We start from the raw sequence: 18,252 nt of genomic DNA, 5'->3' as shown, positions 1-18,252 counted from the left end.
ATTGTGAGGGGAGCTGAAATGGCCTGTTTTCCTTTTAAATTAAAAATGCCAGACGTATGTTCTGAGTCACAGAAAATCAGGCGGAAGCTCTGAGTGAACAAAGCTGGTGAGTGAAACGGAGAACTGTTTTGCTGGGGAAGAACGCGGTGTGTGATCACACGGCTTGGTTTCCTATCTGTGCAAAGCTCTTGTGTTCCGAGTGGCTGCAGGCCCGGAATTCAGCCTGGCGCAGTGTGGGCTGCCCAGTTGTCTCAGAGAAACCTGGGTGTGCTGACCTTGGCTCATTGTGCTCCTGTGCATCTGGGCCTGCGCTCTTTTGCCTGTATCGTTTGCAGGGCAGATGCAGAACGATCCCAGTGAGCTGTGCTGACCCCTGTTCTGGTTGCTCTCCCTCCTGTTCTGGTTTCTAGAGGGTATTAAATGGAATGGGTAAATTTATTTGTGGCTCCCCAAAGGAATCTGAATGCTGCTGAGGCTGCATTGTAGCAGCTGTAGAAATGAGATGCGATTTGAGCATCTGCTTGGAAATGGGTGGCTGAAACTGATAATTGACCACCAAAGACGCCTGCCAGCTGACCGTTTGTTAGCGTTCGCACTTCATTATGGCCCTTCATTCAACAGTAAATAGAATCATATCCTTCTTGATGAGATCCTCCTCAGCAATTCTGCTTGTTCTGTATCAGTCTGCAGTCAGGGGCACTGAGGCTGCTTTTGTAACTGTGGCACCTGGCACTGAACGTGAGCACTGCTGCTCGTGTCCTCAACAGCCCATGGGCTGGATGGGCCTATTTTTGGAAGGGCAGGGGAAGGACAAACTGACAGCATCCCTCTCTGAATGTAGACTACTCCCTTTTTGCACCCAAACATCGGTGCTTTGGGAGAATTGCTTTCACAGCCATTCCCACTGCAGTTGTGCTTATGGATGGAGCTGCACCACCTGCTGCTCTGCGCCTCTGCCTTCAGAGCCACGCGTGGTGCCTGCGGGCTGTGCTGGCTCTGTCTGACCTCCAGGTCTGATGGAGATTTGTAACGCTTCCCAATTTTATCAGACTTCTTGCAATCTGGGATAGACCTGACCTGACTGAGTCAAAGAGAGAAGAGGAAGAAATACTTCATGAAGAGTCGCAGATGTCTGTGACCATCTGTCCTATTGTAGCCACAGAGGTCGAATACCTTTAGAAAACAAAATACTTTAAGTTTAAAGTGACGGGAGGGGGACAGAGGAGGAAGGAGGACCTGAGGTGGAAGTGAGATGATCACAAAGAACTGGCAGGGAGGATCCAGCCTGTGTTGCTTTTTCAGGAGTGGAACCACTGGCTGCGTTCTGACCTCGGTGATCTGTTGTGTAAGGATAACGATGGACATAAGGTCAGGGCATGGAAGCTTGATGAGCAGACTGTTCCAGGAGTTGTCTGCTCCTGGGAGGTCTTGGGCAGCATTGATCTGACAAGCCTTACGTGCAGTCTTTCATTGTCCCTGCTCTTGGTAGGAAACAAAGCGAGATTTGTTCTTCCCCTGCTGCCCTGCAGCTCCGACCCACATGGTACGGGCGCGCAGTGGTACGGGCGCGCAGCGGCTGCACCTGATGGCAGCACTCAGCCCCTCCAAGTCTGTGCCCTTCTGGCTGTGACTCAGAACAGAAAGCAAAGGGCACCTCTGTGCAGGAAGGTTAAGGACCTGCAAGGAGCAGGCGCTGTGTGACACTGCATTTGCCTTCTGACAGCTGTCTCCGTAGCCTCATTTCTTCCTAAACAATGCATCCAGAAAAGGTGGATTTTCAAGAACACGTCGGAAACTTTCTCTACAAGTTTTTGTTCCCTTGGGCAAATGAAAGCCGATAGTGCAGCTTATGAAGGAGCCCTGGATTTGCTCTCAGAACACTCTGTTCCCTGGGAAGGGAGGTGTGTTATGTGGCCCTGTGACTCTCATCCATCACATGACTGCAGTGCAGCGTGGAGAGACCTTTGAGTCTCAGTGGGACGAGGGCGCTCTGTGCTCTGCATGGAGAGCACCTTGAACGGCTTCAGCAAGGGCAGCACCCCGGGGATTTGCCTCTCCCTGAGCTGTGGGTCCTGTTCTGAGCGAGCAGGACAGCGCGCCCTGCAGCGAGGCTGGAGCTGTGGTGCTTTCCTGCTTTGTGATGCAACTGAAAGATTTGTGCATTCTCCGGAACAGACTCCTTCCCTCTCTCCAGGAATTCTCTGTATTGCACTCAGTCTGCCTGGCTGGAGGGGAGCCTTGAAGACCAGAAACAGCATTAGGAATCAGGCTGCTGTGGGATGTCTGGGCTCTCATTAATGCTTTGATGAACTGCAGATGCTCTCAATGAGCTGCACGTTCTGATGGATCAGGTTGGCGGCTCGGAGTGCTGGACCCCTGAGCGGAGGGGCAGCCCCCATCCAACCTCGCCCCGAGGTGGGGGTTGGTGCCTATGGGAGGAGGTGCTTTGTAGCTCTTACAGCTGCTGTCCAGAAGCACTTCATCAGTTGAGGTGCTTTCAGTTCATTTTGAAAGAATTGTCAATTCTAAATATCTGGCATGAAAAAGAAAAACTTCACTCCTGGAATGGTTTTGGCTGAAGCCTCGAAGTCGCTGTTGATGTTTGGTGCTCTGTGACCCCATCCCAGCAGGGCCTGCGGGGAGCAGTGTGATCCAGGCACGACGTGGCTCTTCTCAGCTGTGACACCCTGCGATGTAGGCAGGTCTCTCACCCCAGTTGTTGGCATGAACCACTTGCTGTGCTGCTTTGGGAGCTGGCTGCTCCCCTGCTGTTCATGCTGAGCAACTGCTGCAGAAATGCACTGCTGTGCCTGGATGAGAAGGAAGGAGCAGGGTGCAGCAGTGCCTGCAGGGCTCATCCCAGCCACAGCTGCTGGTGTCACGTAGTGCTGGGCTGGGGGGCTGTGCTGCAGCCATGGAGCAATGGATGGTGGTCTGAGTGACACAACGGAGGGCTGATGTGCTGGGGCTGGAGGTGATGTGTTGGGGGTCCTGCTGATGGGCATCCATGGGCTCTGCGCCTGCTGGTTTGATTTTTAGGTATCTCTTTGAGGCTGTGAAGAAGCAGTGCACAGCAGTCAATGATGTTGATGTAAGCCTTCTGTTAAAGCAGGCATTCTGCCTCCAGTTCAGCCATGCTGAGTTAATGGCATTGCTCAGTGCCACGTCTGGACAGTGGGACGATGTGTCTGTGTGCTCTGCCCGAGCTCTGCATCCCTGTGCCGTGGCTCAGCCAGCAGCTGTCCTCCTGATTGCTTTTTGTCCTTTGTGGCTGTGGATTTCGTGCGAAGGAGCGCTGCCTCGAAGCAGCTCTGTGCTCTGTAGAGGGTTCAGGTTTGTGAGAGGCTTTGTTGTGGAAGATTTCATTCTTCGATGCTGCAGCTGTGATTCGTATAAACTGCAGATGCTGTAAAGGGAGCAGTATTGCACGTGAAGTGCTCACGGGGGGCGCGCTGAGCGTTTGCAGCCGGGGTACAACTGAGAACTCTGCTTATGGTCTTTGCAGGAGTGGAACCCAGCAGTGTGAGCCTGGAGGAGGCAGGTTTGTGCAAGCTGGGTGTAAGCACTGTGATAAATGTCTGACAATTAAAAACTTAATATCATTCGCTAACGTATTGCACTCCAACAGCAGCTGGAGAAGTCCTCTGCAGAAGAGGCCTGGCTGGTGCAGATAAGTCGCGTTCGGCAGTTGGTGGCACTGAATGTGGATTTCTCAGTTACAAAGGACAGCAGTGTGCTGGGAAGTGCCCAGTGGCACCGTGGGGCTGTGCTGCTATGGCCACCTGGTGACTCCATGCCCACTGTGTGCAGGTTGGAAGAAAAAAGACAGCTTTCCTGGCTGCCAGCTTTGCTGGCTCCATCTGGGATCTCAGATCCATGCTGCATCTTTCCTGACTCTGCTGCTAATAATAAAGGCTCTTCGTTTGGAAAGGAGTTACACAAAATTGGTGCTGATGCATGAGCTGGAAGCTCGCTTTCCCTGAGACGTGTGGGCTGAGAGTGCTAAGTGGGAACAGCACTGCCTTAATCTGTAGGGTCATCAGAGGGCTGAATCTGTGCAGATTTGTGGAGGAAGCAGAAGATATTGTGGTGTAACAAGCAAGCTGATCACTCTGCTGCTTAAAGAACTGGGTTTGGTCAGGTTGTGCTGAGCTTTGTTCTGTGCAGTTAGGAGATTTTTCTGCAAATCTGGGGAAATTACATTTGGTGCAACATGATCTCCATCCTTGCTGGAGGTGCTGCCTGACTGCCCCGTGAGTTGCTGTTTGTATCGGCACGATGTGTGCAGTGTGGTGTTGTGATGTAACCTTGAATGTCTTTGGCAAAAAGGGGCATTAGCAACCTGTTCCTCTCTGCTTACATCTCCTCCAGAAAGCCGCTGCCAGCTGAGGTCACACAACCACTGTGCCATGGGAGCTTCCTTCTGTGGCGCAGTGAAGGGCCGGTGAAGAAGATGCTGATGCTGCCGTTGGATGGGAGCGGAGCCGGCGTTGCGCTCTGAGCAGCGTTTGCTCCACAGCAAGACTCACTGCTACCAAACTCACGGGGGAGGAACGCAGGGCTGAGCTGTGCTTGTGGGCACCGTATTGCAGTGCTTGGATGCAAATGGTGCTCAGCTTCAAGCAGGCACTGCGTGCGCTGGCAAAGCATTCTGTTTTCAGCTCTTGCTCTTCACTGTGCCCGTGGGCTCTGCTCACTTGGTTCCTGGGATGAGCAGCCTGCAGCAGGGCTGCTTCAATGAGAAACGCCTCCCTGCAGGGCTCCCTGGGATCCCCCCCTGCCCTCCCACTCCCCGCTGGCATTCAGTGAAGCCTCCCTTCTCCAGCCCTGCTTCCAACCCAGCCTCAACCTGCAGTCAGGGGAACACGTGTAGGGAAGTGTGGGTCACCTTTAGGGTGAGAGCTTCTGTCATTTCTTTCCTCTTTCATCCCCTCCCTTTTTTGGCTGTAAAACACCCCTGTGTCACACAGGATTATTTTTGGGCACTGCTGATGAGAACGAGGTGAGTTTTCCTGACACCAACTTAGGATTGAAGTCGCGCAGCCCAGGGCCCTCGTGGTGTCTGAAACCGATGAGTTACGGTGGGAAACAGCAGTGAAGGCTTTGATGTTCGTGAATCTCAGAAAACAGGATTTCCTTTTGCTTAATGTGGGAAACCCCATTTCCTAAGATGGTTCCTAAAATGTGGGCTTCCTACATCGCTTTCATTCAGAGCTGTTGCAAATCTTTAAGAGAATCATTAGGAGGTAATGGTGCAGTCCCTCTCTGATGAGCCAAGCTGCTGCCAGCCCCTTCTGTCTCTTCTCATTAATGGCGTTATTACTTTACCTTTAAAGCCTGCAGTTATGAAACGTAGCCATAACCCTTTTGCCTCCTGCCTCACCATGCAGCCAATTCTGAATTCTGAGCGAGCGGTTATGCTTTAAATTTTAATTCCCCATTTCCACCCAACGAGGAGCGAGCGCATCTCTGTTAGGAAAGACGTGGCTTAAACCTGGAAGTGGGAGCAGCAGCAGAGAAAGGGATTGGGGCTGAATTACCGGGGACAGCCACCTTTGTAAACAGCGCATGATCTGCCTCCCCCAAAGCCGCCAAATTAGCAGGCTGATTTCCTCACTTGCAGCCCTTTGTGGGCCGCCTGCTTGGCTGTCTGCTCCAGGATTACGAGGAGCATCTCCCTTATCGTTTTGCACATGCTGCACCATCTGTCCTGAATCTCCCTTTATAGGGTTATGGATTCCAAGCGGTGTTTCTTTCTTGGGGGATAACAGGCACGTCTGAAGGATCTCACCAGCTATGGCTGCAGTGCTATTTATGCCTCCAGCCCTTATGTTTTTTTCTGCCCTCATCCCGCAGAGCTCAGAGCCATCCTGGCGTCCCACACCCAGGAAACCCGCGGTTCCTGCGACGTGTGAAGTCCCCGTGTTCTGCCCTGAGTTCTGCTTGAAGTGGACAAATGCAGGGGTTACGACTTCGAACAAGACACACCTTTCATCTTTTATTGTACGTTACAAAATGTTTATTGCTCTGTCTGTGTCAGAGGTGTTGACCTCTCCCTCTGGGTGATGGAGGAGTGCGTTCTGGCAAAGGATCCGTGGAAGAGACCACGGGTTGGCCTGCAGCTGGCTCAGGGAAGCCCTTCTGGTCCACAGAGCCGGGCGGATTCCTGCCGTCCCCCCCTGCGGTCGGTGCTGCGGAGGCGGAGCGGCGCCGGCCGGGTTCCGTGCGGGGACTCAAACTCAGGCGCGGTGTGAAGAGATTCACGTCCTCCTCAGGCCAACCTGTCTGATGGAGCAAATAGGATCTTGCCTCATCCCCTTGTGCATGTGGAGTGGTTTTGTGGAGCAGTAAATGCGGATACCCCATGGCACGCTACCGGAGTTCATCCGTTCCACGCGGTGCGCGCCCAGGCGTCCCAGCGGGGAGCAGAACGGCTCCTTCCGCGGCCCCGCGCACGGAGGGCGGCGCAGCGCAGCCCGGCGCTCCTGTGCGCCCCGCGAGAAGCCGTTAAGAACTGAAGCCCTCAGAAAAAGGTCCCTTAGGCAAAAGCCTTCTGCAACAAATGGCGGTTGCCGCCGAGACCTTGCATAGCGACCGGTATCATCAGTTTTTTTCTTTCTTTTTTCTTTTTTTTTTTTTTTTTGCTGACTGGCTACATCTTATGGAGTGCTCGCACACTGCAGGTGCTGACAATACCACGAAGAAGATGGTTGGATTTATCCTGGAAGCTGAACAAGAACTCCTGGTGCCCCGTCATCTTGGTCTGCGCCCCAAATGTCTGAGATGAAGAGCAGCACCGTGTGATGGGAGGCGGCGGTGCTGGAACCCGGCTGGGGGGCGGCCAAGGGAGCCCCGCAGTGGGACTGCAGCCTGGGGTGCATCTCTTTCCTTTGTTTCTTACAAACCCCGCCTGTGAGACATTGCACGAGGCGTGCAACGGAACAAAGCAAGCTGAGAGCACAAAGCAACGCACGCCTGTCTGCAGTGAGCTGCTGTCCTTCCTGCCTGCCGGCTCGGGGGCAGTGCTGGTGAGCAGTGCTGGAGCTCACAGCCATACAGCCGAGATGGGGTGACGGTGAGACAGCGCTACAACAAAACATTGCACGTTTCCAAAGATGAGAAAATTGTTCCAGGAGACGGAGCGTGAGGGTGGAGAGCATGGGAGGCCGCTGCCCTGCAGTGATCCATGAGTCCCACGCAGGACTGCAGGCAGCGGCTCTCACTGCTGCTTTTCCATCTTGGTTGGTTGGGTTTGGGTTGTTTTGTTTTTGCAGGGTTCTTCCTTCCGGTCAGGTGTTTGCAGAGATAAGGAAGGAGCTGTTTGCCATCAGGTGACAGTTGCTGGGTCCCCTTCCCAATCGCTCTGATGCTATTTCACCTCCCGGTCCTTGAGGCTCAGAGGCAGAATGTGAGCGTGAGAAGTGGAGTCCATCAGCAGCAGCTGTTATGCCTCAATGATGTTCACTGAGGGTTTGTTTTTTGGGAACTGGGAGAGAGGAGACAAAGGAAGAGAAGGTGTATGGAAATAGCTGGGGAGGAAAAAAATACCCACGTTGGGTCCTAGCAGTGTGTGTGAGTTCTTACTGTGTAAAAGCGCTCGCTCCCATCCCCTGTTGGTTGTGAAGGTGTTGGCTTGATTTGTGGTGTCTGCTTGTAGGTGTGTGTGCATTAATGAGCCATCTCCAGTAATAAGGAAATGCAGTGCAGTGGGTGCTGGTGCCTGCAGTGTGGGGGATGCTCAGGCTGCTCATGGTGCTGCAGCGTTGGCATGCATGGAAGCGAAGGGGCCTTGCCTTCCTGCATCCCGGCTGGTGGTGGGGAGCTGCTGGGAGCTCCTGCCTGCTGCCCCCCCAGCACTCACCTTGCTGCGGAGCAGCCCCCCGCCCTGGTGCTCAGGGGTGCTGTTTTCCGAGGCGCTCTTGGCTTTCTCCTTGCTGTTGTTGGGCTCGTTGTCTTTGATGATGTCGTACTGCCTGCAGAACAGGGCGATCACCCCTGGTGGGGAGAAAGCATTAATGAGCACCCAGGAGCTGAGCCTGCAGAGCTCTGTGCCTCCTGGTGGAGATCACAGCATCATCCATGCTTGCTCCTTTCTAACAGAGCTCCTCAGCCCTCCGGCTGCTTCCTACACAAGTTCCTTGCTAAGGTGGTTACAAGGAGAGAAGCTTAAGGCAAGTGGGACGAGTGCTTTAAACCTATGTTAGCGTGGCGATAGCGCTGCCTGTGTGGTTGGGTGGGATCTTTGCTTTGCAAGCACAGGAGCTCCTGGAATTTCTGGTTGGTGGGAATGTTCCTTGTGGCCCTTTCCTCTGGGGGGATGTGGAGCTGGCAGATGCAGGGCAGGCACCCAGCCTGCCTGAGTGCAGTGTCAGCCTGGGGCTGCAGCGCAGCAGGGCAGCATCTGCAGCTATGTGACAGAGATGGCAGCAGAAACTGCCAGTGGAAATTTCCTCCCACACGCACAATGAGCACAGGAAGAGGAAAGCAGGGGCAGCCGTGACGAGGTGGGAAAGGCTGCAAAATCCCTGTTTTCCCCCTGACTTTGCTTCAAAAGTGTAATTCCTGTCTGAAGGGAATGGCGGTGGTAGTGGGTCCTTCACTGAGGTGCTGGTCTGAGTGTCAGGCTGTGCTACAATGGAGATGAATCGGTTCTTCTGTCACTTTGTGTAATTAGTCGTGATCGTTTTTACTGGCCGGGCTCTTAAATTGGGATGTGCAGAGATAAAAGGTGACTTAAATGCCAAAAAGACTCTGGGCTGGAGGATTTTTGTAACCTCAATTTAGGCCTAATTCGGTGATCATCTCTAGCAATAATTGCCTTCCAGTCCCTGCAGATGTGAACAGCCACGCATGATCAGCTCAGGACTTTTCCAGTTGTCTCTTATGGGTCACAGATTTGCCCCTGTGCTCATTTCCCAGCCTGGTGGTTCCCTTGGGTTGCCTGGGCCGCCCCCAGGCGCTCTGTGAGCGTGGAGCTGCTCTGCCTCGAGAATGTTTGGCACTGGGAGGCAGCAGCAGCTGAGTGGCGGCCTGGGGAGGCTGCGGCTCGAAATAGAAAACAAACATGCAAATGCAAACTGTTTCTTCCCCATCAACTCATGCGTGTGATTTCCAAATGGAAAGGGCTGGTGATGCACAGCGCCAATGGGGTCGGGGCGTTTTTCCTCTCCCTTCCTGCTGCCTTAAAGCATAGGATTGAGGTCTGTCCTGAGCACAGTCTGGAATGTATTGGTATCTATTGAAATGTGATCCCAAACCCTCGTTGGAGAACTGTTTTCTGTGGAAATGCCGTATCTCTGTACTTGCTACAAAAAGCCATAGTGAGAGATCCTCGTATTGGAGGAGTGCATCTGTTTGGTGCTCTGCTCCAAACCACCTTCTGGGCACTGCTTTCAGTGCTACTTTTCAGCTCACCCTCCTTCCCCTCCATCCCAACCTTGCACAGACTTTTCCTTCCTTTTGGTTTATGTGCTTCTGCTAACGTTCTCCTATTTCATGTTAAATGCTGCTCTGTATGTTTAGTACAGAATTTGGAGAGGGTCTGGGCTTATCAGTGTTTGGATGTTGGGAGCCATTTGTTCTTTACGTGCTTCTTTTGTTTCAATTGCTTTTGCAGTCAGTTTTAGTGTAAATATAATAGTTGGCATCGAGGGGGGACTCCTGGCTCTGGGGTGTCTGAACTTTGGCAGAACTCGTCAGGGAATTTCTGTTTTGCATGAGAGTTGAGGTCATAATAAGGCAGATAACTGTGGCCTGCGCTGTCTGAAGGGCTCCAGGCGTCCTGGTGAGGGCTGATGGCGTTAGCATCAGTGCTTCCTGGAAAAATGGAGCTTGCAGGATTGGCTGTGCTGAATTAGACGACTGGTTCATCAAGTCTATCATCTGCGTGGTGCTGTGCCAGCCCAGAGCACCGATTCACCTGATTTCAGCTCCTGGTGTGCAGGGGGGGCGCACACACAGGGCAGGGAACGACGAGCTTGGACAGAGAGAAGGAACTGACCTGCCCACATAAACAACACCACCACAATGATGAGTATTTCGCCTGCGCGCAGCTGTTGGTTTTTCTTCGCCATCTCCTTCATTGTCACCTCATCTGCACGGAGGGAAAAAGAGATGATGAAGCGCCAGACTTGGGCTCAGCCGTGGCCCTGGCTCAGCGCCCCAGGAGCGCCGCCGCTGCCCCGCGCTCAGCCCTGCTGGCAGGAGATGGGGAGAGGGAGGAGAAGTGAATGGGGACGGGCTGACCGCGCTGCCTGGCTCTGCGGCGGCTCGCTCTGCTCTCTGCTGGAGCCGGCTGTGCCTGTCACAACGCCTCGCATGCTTCAGCAGTTCTGTCCCAGCTCGGCACAAGGAGCCAGGCGCGGTTTTTCTCAGCGGAGCTGTGGGGCTTGGGGATGCGCTGAGACTTTTTGCAGGGCGTAATGCACCTCCTCGCCTTCAAAGCACTAAGAGGATTACAGCTTAGGCCTCCAGGGAGGGGAGCAGTGCTCCTCTTAGTGCTTTCAGATGAATGGTAATTCTGTGTTTACAGACACCAAACCATTTCGGCAGAAAGAGTCAAGAACTCGCAGCATCCCAGGAACCGCGGCCAACAGCCCTGCAGCAGGCTGAGCGCTGGGTCAGCAGTAACCCCTGCGGTCCCAATCCCTGTGCTCCCCAGCCCTGTCTGCAGCAGAGATTCTTCCTGTGAGCAAACTTTCCCCATCTGGTTTGGCTTAAGGGAAATGAGGGAAGGAGCTGCTGGGCAGAAATCGCCCGATCTCATCCATGGAGGTACTCAAAACCCAACTGGATGTGGTCCTGGACCTCCAGCTCTGGTTCAGCCTCTTTCAGCAGAGGTTGGACCAGGTGATCTCAGTTGGTCCCATCCAACCTCAGCATTTCTGTGATTTGGCATCAACTTTTGAAATATAAGAAAATCGGCATTCCCGACTTGTAAGAATGCAGGGCACTCTGTTCCCAGGCTGGAAACCTCCTTGCTTTGCCCATTAAATCTGAAATAGAGGAGTGGACAGCCAGCCTTTGGCAGTAGTGGCTGCTGACCTCTTGGTGCTATTTTGCTGACGCGAAGGAACCTCATCTTCAGCTTAGATGCGTGCGGTCGCTTTCAGTGCTGGGGTGTAAAGTGCATCAGGATGCTCACGCAGGAGTTTGTTTATGCTGGGCTCAGCCCTGACAGCAGCACAACCTCAGCGTCTCATTGCCTGCTGGGAATGCTCAGAGCTTCCCACGTGTCTGTGCAGGGCTGTCAGAGGGCCTCAACCCTGTGTGCAACTAACCCAGCTGTTCTCAGTGCACAGCGTCCATCCTTCCTCCCTCAGAGCCCTGCGCTGACTGGGGGCCACATGGAACTCACCCACACTTGCCTTTATTTTTAGAAGCCAGTTTCTCAGCTTCCCTGGGGGTCTTGAAGAGGACTGGCTCACTGGCAGGGCTCTGGCCTTGGATGCTGATGGCCTGGACATGCACAATGTACTCAGTGTCCTCCTCTAGGTCCCAGAGGGCACAGGAGCGGGTGGTGGTGTTCACCTCCTGGATGAAGCGCAGCATCCGCACGTCCTTCTTCTGGAAGCCGAGAGAGGAGAGCACAGAGTGGCGGAGGGACCTCGTGTGTGCACTGCTGGTGTCTGAAACCACTGCTTCCTGCCCTGTCCACCATGGGCACGGAGACCTCTGCAGCGAGCAGCACAGCGAGCGCTGCTGCAAGGAGGATGGGAAGCGAGTTCCCCCCCGAGACCATGGGACAGGACGAGAAGGAATGGCTCACACTGCGATGAGAGAGTTTGGAAACTGAGGGGCCCTGGGGGAAAATGAATGTGGGAAAAAACTGGGGAACAATAGGCATCGTACCTGCTGGGAAATGGCAAATCCGATGACAACTTCATCCTCCAGAACGTCCCAAGTCACTACGGCTGAGTTGGCTTTCAGGTGTTTGACTGTGACATTGACCGGAGCCGACGGGCTGTCTGCAAGGAGGGACACAGAGCTGCAGCAGGAGATGGAGTGAGGGCAAGGAGCGGGGAGGGACCGGGGGAGCAGAAGGAAACGTGAGGTCTGGCCGTGGTCTGAGGCATGAGAAACTGAGCTGCACATGGCCTTCCTGCCAGCAGCTCTGAGCGTGAGACCTGGAAATGGCAGATCTACATCTCAATTACCAGCAAGGCTCTGGAGCTCTCTGCTGAGGGTGAGTGGCGTTGGGCACACGGAATATCTGCACACACCCCCCAAAACAATCTGAGGATGTCTGAGCACTGATGAGCTCACACATCTCCTGTCTCTCAGCCACGTGCCGTGTTTTCTCTGCTGTGTCCCATTACAGTCTGACAGCGACAGCTGGGAGGAAATGCAGAATCTGTCTGGGAGGCATGAAAGCAGAATGGAGAGCTCTGGAGGGTGGAAATTCAGAGGTAGTAAACAGGGACGTTCTTTTTGCTTGTCCTCGTGAGCTTGTCAGAATTTTTTTGTACACGTTTTTGTATTTTGCACACAGCTGATGGGCTCTCTCAGATGGTCAGAGGATTTTCCCCACCTTCCCCTCTATCCACTCACTGCTGCCAGAACAGCACACACTGCAGCAGCCCTTGATGGACTGCTGTGATGTGGAAGGGCCAAGCCATGAACCAAAGGTGGTAAATGCTGCCCGGATTGCTCACAGCGCCAGGAGGTCGGTATGGTGAGAATGGGCCACATTTCCTTGCATCAAAGAGTAACACTTCTCTTTTTAACCATTGCAGGTTGCTGCCCTTCTGAGCTTGAGGTCAACCCCATCAGAAGGAGACGTGTGCACATCTCCAGTGACACCTGTTGGGTTTATAGTCAGCCCCGGATGCCTGAATGTGGCTGAAAATGCTCCGGCCGGAGCCTCAGTGCCAACTGGCAGCTGGCCTCGCTCCTGGTGAGCATTTCCTTGGGAAGGGAGAGAATAAGGGAGCGCAGGACACCTCAGTGAAGGTCAGCACTGCTCTCTCATCCGCTGTGCAATGGGACCCCAAGGCTCAGCCCGACGCTGCTCCCCTCCCAAGGCGGCTCCTCGCCATCCCCATCCCCACGTGCTGACCAGAGGACCATCTAATTTTAGCAGTCAGCAGACGGAATGCACAGGGAAGGGCTGTGAGTCATGGCTGATGAATGTGCTGGAACACACGGGGGGCGCGGTGGGGCTGGAAGGTGACAGACAAAGCAGTGGGGCTGCAGCCGGGCACCTCGCCCCGCTCCCAGCGCAGCTGTGCTGCTAAATCCCAGCAGGGTCGCCTTGCCGAGGTATTTTTAGGAGGAGTCGCCCAGTGTGGATTGAGGAAGGCTTTGGAGAGAGAGGAATTAACCTTGTGGGGAGCAGGGAGCAGAAGAAGCTTCTCATGGGGAAAAGGGAACGCGGTGCAGCGCTGCGTCCCCACTGAGATGTGTGACCTTGGGGGGGAGGGGGGCACAGCACAAAGAACGCCAAAGTTTCTGTCCTGCTGACACAGAGCGTGGGGGAGGTGGGAATGCGAAGCAAGGTGAAAGAGGAGCCTTGGGGAGGTGGGAAGCAGTTGGCAGAGCTGCAGCCGATGCCTGGAGCCTGCGGAGCAGAACGGAGCGCGGGCAGCAGCTACAGCTGGGAGATAACAGCAATATCCAGATCTGAGCGTCTCTCCTTCACTACTACAGAGCAGCAGCGGCTACACATAAATCAGAGGTGCCAAATCAGTACGGCAGTGATATGAGAATGCAGCACAGCGTTTGTCAGAAGTACAAAGCCAGGAAGATGAGTTCCCCGCTCCCAGGGCTGAATGAAGCATTGGCGACCAAAATCCCAATCCGTGAGGACGCTCTTCTCCCGCTCCCAGGAGGTTTGTGATGGGATCACGGCTTCCCCAGATCTGCTCAGTGCTCTGAGATGCTCTGCTGGTGAGGCTCCAGCTGCGCCCACGGAGCTGAGCGCTGTGGTTTCTGCTTCCTCGCTGGATCAGGGGCTCAGCGCCTCCCGCAGGGCCGTGGGCTGCTGGATCCCAAGGTTCCTTTGTGCCTGGCTGTGACTCCTGGGAGCTGCTGCTGTGTGGGGGCAGTGGGCTGGGCAGCCCTACAGGTGATTCCTGGCAGCATGGAGCACGCTGTGCATCAAACCTTCCTCCTGTGTGTTTACTGAGTGCCCCTTCCCTGCCTGCTCCATACAGAACTCATGGTGCAAGATTTCTGGTTAGCAGTGCGGCTCCACCACGGCTCGGGGCCTGCAGCGCCTTCTGGAGCAAATCATGTATTGCCAAAAGTCAGAGCGTGGCCCATTTGGAGCTGGAGCTGCGTGCTTGGCTGAGGCAATGCTCTCAGTTTCATGTCAGCATCCCCCTGTTGTGATGGGGCCGTGACTGAATGAAAACGAGGTGGGTTTTGGTGAGGAATGGCTGCTCCACAACCAATCGTGCTTTGCCTCTGCCTTGTTTCCCATCCTCAAGGAACCTCTGTGAGGCCCTTTCAGCAGGTGTGGGTTGGGACCATCTCTGTGCAGTGAGGAGTTGTGAGAGGCAAAGATTACCCTTAATCCTTTCTTAGTGCTGGGAATTCCTTCTGGCCTCTCATTAAACGCTCTGCTGATTGTTAATGGACTTTCATTTGGGAGAGAGGGGGAAAAAATCTAACGCAACTACTTCAGAGCTTTGGGTTGATTCCTCCCTCGCTTTTTGCTGTTGGTGCAACACGAGGAACAGCAAACCAGCCAGCTGTGCAGGAACACCTGCCCTCATGGTGACTGCTGCAGAGCTGCGTGGGACACGTCTGTCCCCATCCCGCCGCTGCCACATCTGCTGCTTGTGAGCTTGGAAGTGCCTGGAGTCAAAAGCTTCCAAGGTGGGCAGGGCTAAGGCAATGACACGATGTGTGTTGGTTCACTGAGCCCCCCTTCCCCACGCAGCTCCTGTTGTGCACAGGGGGTCGCATCGGAGCATCCAACCCTGGCAGCTCTGTGCTCCTGCAGTGCGGCCTCTCCTGCAGACAGAGGGATGGAGGGGGGCAACCTGCGAGGGGAAGAAGCATCGCTACGCTCTGGTGTGATGCTCTGCAAAGCACCGCTGCCTGCCCATCGGGTGTGAGCACAAAGCCCTGCTTTTACTGCGTTTGGAGCCGCTCTCTGCTCTCCCAGCATGGCTCCCTTCACTGGATGTAATGGCTTGTCAGCTTTATGGGGTATGTAGGCAGGCTGGCGCGCCGTTCAGCTTCCCTGAGTGCTTTAATGAGGAGAGCCTGGGGGGCAGCGGGAGGGAGTGGGGCACGGCGCAGCTCTGTGCCCATTGAGTGGGGCTGTGTGGGAGCACTGCAGCCTTGGAGAACACAAAGAGCAGCCCCTGGTGCCTCCCTTTGGGACAAAGGGAATTATTTCCTGCTGCTCGCCCACTCCTGCAGGCAGCACGTTAGCAGGCAGCCCCAGCTCTGTGCCTGGTGGTGATGCTCGCTGTGCTCGGCCTCGGGTGTTGTTCTGGGTGGGAGGAATGGGGCACATCTGCCTTGTGGCCATCGCTGCCCCGGTGAATGTTGGTGCTGCCCAACCTCTGTCTGTATCCCTACTCAGTGCTGGGTCATTGTGGTGTTTTATCTGGGAACCAAACATCCCAGCAGCGTTGGTGACATCAGAGCAGTGCTGGCCGGGGGGTGGCTGAGCACCCCAGGCTTTGTACCCAGAGCTCTGGCTGCTCCCATGCCCAACACCTGGGTTTTTACTGCATGCATAAAGATCTGCGTGTTTCGCTGCTCCATGCATTTATGCTTTTAACTGAATTATGCTTGAGTCAGATCTTAATTTGGCTTCTGGGTGCTTTATAAGACAGGAGGGGTTTATTAAACAATCAATGCCAAATGAGGCCACACACAGCACCAGCACACAGGCACAGCCCCATGACGGTCTGAGTCCTGCCGTGGTGCTGTGCACGGTGTGTGTGCGAGCAAAGTGCCCTGCAGCAGCCCTCTCTGTCCTCCCTCTGCACGTTCCCAGCAGGAGACAGCACTCAGAACAAGACAGCACAGCACCATCTCTGCTGGGAATCTGACACTTGGGTCAGAAACCTCCACACCGCAATTAAATCTCTCCTACACTGAAAGCAGAAATCAATACGGTGCTTACGCCACTCGTCAGCTGGCCAGGAATCTCTGTGGCCCTCAGGAGCTGGGAAGGGGCTGCAAAGAAGTGCTGGAACTGCTGCTGTGCAGAGCTGCTGTGTGGGTCCTGCACGTGGTCTGGCCGCACCGTGGGCTCTGGGCTGGAGCTGCGCTGGGGCTGAAGCCTCTCCTGCTCTGGTTTCTTTCTGGTTTCTTTCCCTCCACTCCACAGCTCTGCCTTTTGCCAGCCCCACAGTGCCAGAAGGGGAATTTACACCATTTCCTATGGGTCATTGCAGGGATGGCAGCTTTTGGCCTTAACGGTGCATTCTTTGACAGCTGCCTGTGGGAGCTCTGGGTGCAAGGGGGGGAGAGCTGAACCCCGCTGGGGCTGGGTGCCCCTCTGTGAGTCTCCCTGATGCTTCTCTGCTCAACGGCCTCATGGCCACGTGCTCACACTGCCTCCACCTCCGTGTGACCTTGGGATGACCACGCCATGCCCACGTCCCTTTTGTCCCTACCTGTACCCTCAACTCCTGGCCCATACAGAGCTGGGAGGAGCAGCCCAAGGTCACGCAGCTTCACACACCCGGAACCTTTGGGGTCACATCCCCGCTGCACAGCACAGCTGCCAGCAGGGCTGCGCTGCCCAAAACCTCACAGGGACCCAATGGCCACAGCCACTGCTGGGGAGACGCAGGCAGAGGCTGTGATGGGCAGAGACACAGCGCTGTGTTTACTCTCCATCACTGGCTGAGGTGATTCAAGGATAAGGAAGAGCAGGGGAAGTGTCCCAGTTTGCAGGAAATCAGGAAGGCCAATTGCAGATGCGTTCTTTTCTCCATCATTCTCTCCTTTTAGGAATGTTTTGTTCATCTCCCCGTCTGTCCCTTCAGCACACTGACGTCTGGCCAAGGATGTGTGTGTCAAACCCAGCAGCGTCCCGAGGGGATCCTGGAGCTCCAGTGTGGGTGGGCTGTGGGTGGCTGTAACCCCACAGCTAACAGGGCCACAGAGCACAGGAATTTCCACTCCCTGGAGCCGTGCGTGCTGACAGTTACCCACAGCCTCCGGGAATGCGAGCTATCCGGGCGTTCTGCAAATCAAAGCAGCTGCTCCATCAGACTCCGCAGCCTCCGTGCCGAGCAGACAGAGCCGGCAGGGCCGGGGCCGGGGCCGAGGGCTCACGGGCAGCTCCCAGCAGCGCTGCTGAGACGTGGCACCTGCTGGGCACTGAGGCGAAGGTACAGCTTGGCTGGAGCAGGACCCGAGTGTCTCTTGCTTGTGTCAAAAACAGGACAAACCCCCGGGGAGCTCCATCCTCCCCTTGGAGGAGCCGATCGCCTGGAACCGTCACGAGGCCGGGACGCTCCGTGCCCCACAGGACAGCTCACAGGAGCTCTCCGCTGCCGACACGCGTGGGCACCGCGCCGCCGCTCCGCCCGCCGCTCCGCTCCGCTCCGTGAGCCGCAGCCGCAGGGCCGCTCCGCACCCGGTAACCGGCGGTGTCCCGGCGCCCGACTCCCCCCACGACCGCGCTTCCCCCGCCGCTCCCCGGGTCCCGGCGGCCGTTACCTGCCTCCACCGGCCGCAGACCGGCGTAGCTGAAGCAAAGCAGGAGCGCGGCGCCGGTGCAGCCCAGGAAGGGCTCCATCCCCCGCGGCCGCCGCGCCGCGCCGGGCCGAGCCGCTCCGGGCCGGCGTCCCGCGGGCGCGGCGGCGCCGTTCAGCACCGCGGAGAGCTCCGGGGCCCGGTGCCGGCGGGGCCGCCCGGTTCGGCCGGGGGCGGCGGCGGGGCTCGGCGGCCCTCGGCAGCGCGGCTCGGTTCGGCTCGGCTCGGCCGGGAGGCGGCCCCGCCGAGCCCCGGCTCCGCCCGCTGCAGCGCTGGGCAGCCCCGCTCCGGTCCCTCCCCCGGCCCGGGGGCGGCTCGGCCCCCGCCCCGCCCGGCCGCGCCGTCTGCCTCAGTTTCCCCCCGGCGGATCCGGGAGCCCTCGGCCCGAACCGCCCCCGGGCCGCTCCCCACCGCTGGAAGGAGCAGACGGGGCCCGTCCCCGTGAGACCCCCCGCGGGTGCATGGCAGCGGTGACATCTCACCATCAGGGCTTCGCGCAGCCCCTGCGTGTCACCGGGCTCTGAATTCAGAGGTAATGAGCGCTAGATGAGCTGTTTGAATTAGCTGTGCCTTTAGGTT

At 56.0% G+C, this 18,252-nt stretch overlaps 1 protein-coding gene and 1 long non-coding RNA gene across 4 annotated transcripts; one reads left to right on the top strand and one right to left on the bottom strand.

The window, feature by feature from the left end:
- Nucleotides 1-6,588: 6,588 nt before the first annotated feature.
- Nucleotides 6,589-17,749, bottom strand: FNDC5 (fibronectin type III domain containing 5). 3 transcript variants are annotated; one of them, XM_052698938.1, is made up of 6 exons: nt 17,638-17,749; nt 11,851-11,966; nt 11,367-11,673; nt 10,001-10,093; nt 7,862-7,995; nt 6,589-7,486 (listed from the first exon to the last, which is right to left on the bottom strand). In XM_052698938.1, the coding sequence occupies exons 1-6, from the start codon at nt 17,714-17,716 to the stop codon at nt 7,445-7,447; spliced, it is 771 nt and encodes a 256-aa protein (XP_052554898.1). In that variant the 5' UTR covers nt 17,717-17,749; the 3' UTR covers nt 6,589-7,444. The 3 variants fall into 3 exon arrangements, with proteins under 3 accessions (XP_052554898.1, XP_052554897.1, XP_052554896.1); XM_052698937.1 differs by having other exon boundaries at nt 11,367-11,565; XM_052698936.1 differs by lacking the exon at nt 17,638-17,749 and having other exon boundaries at nt 11,367-11,565; nt 11,851-12,203.
- LOC128088421 (uncharacterized) lies at nt 12,064-12,963 on the top strand. The gene is made up of 3 exons (XR_008210239.1): nt 12,064-12,184; nt 12,283-12,407; nt 12,491-12,963. It is a non-coding gene; the product is annotated as an uncharacterized LOC128088421 (long non-coding RNA).
- Nucleotides 17,750-18,252: the final 503 nt, after the last annotated feature.

Source organism: Tympanuchus pallidicinctus, unplaced genomic scaffold (genome assembly GCF_026119805.1).
Source record: "Tympanuchus pallidicinctus isolate F22 unplaced genomic scaffold, pur_lepc_1.0 scaffold33, whole genome shotgun sequence".
NCBI lineage: Eukaryota > Metazoa > Chordata > Aves > Galliformes > Phasianidae > Tympanuchus > Tympanuchus pallidicinctus.
Note: the sequence above shows the minus strand (reverse complement) of the source record. Positions and strands in the feature narration are given on the sequence as shown.

Bases quoted from the DNA above. Each gene is read 5' to 3' on its own strand.
- FNDC5 (XM_052698938.1), bottom strand. From the start codon at position 17,716: ATGGAGCCCTTCCTGGGCTGCACCGGCGCCGCGCTCCTGCTTTGCTTC. The intron at 11,967-17,637 runs GTAACGGCCGCC...CCCTCCTTGCAG, and splicing joins TCTGCGGCCGGTGGAGGCAG to ACAGCCCGTCGGCTCCGGTC. The intron at 10,094-11,366 runs GCAAGTGTGGGT...CCCTCCGTGCAG, and splicing joins ACTGGCTTCTAAAAATAAAG to ATGAGGTGACAATGAAGGAG.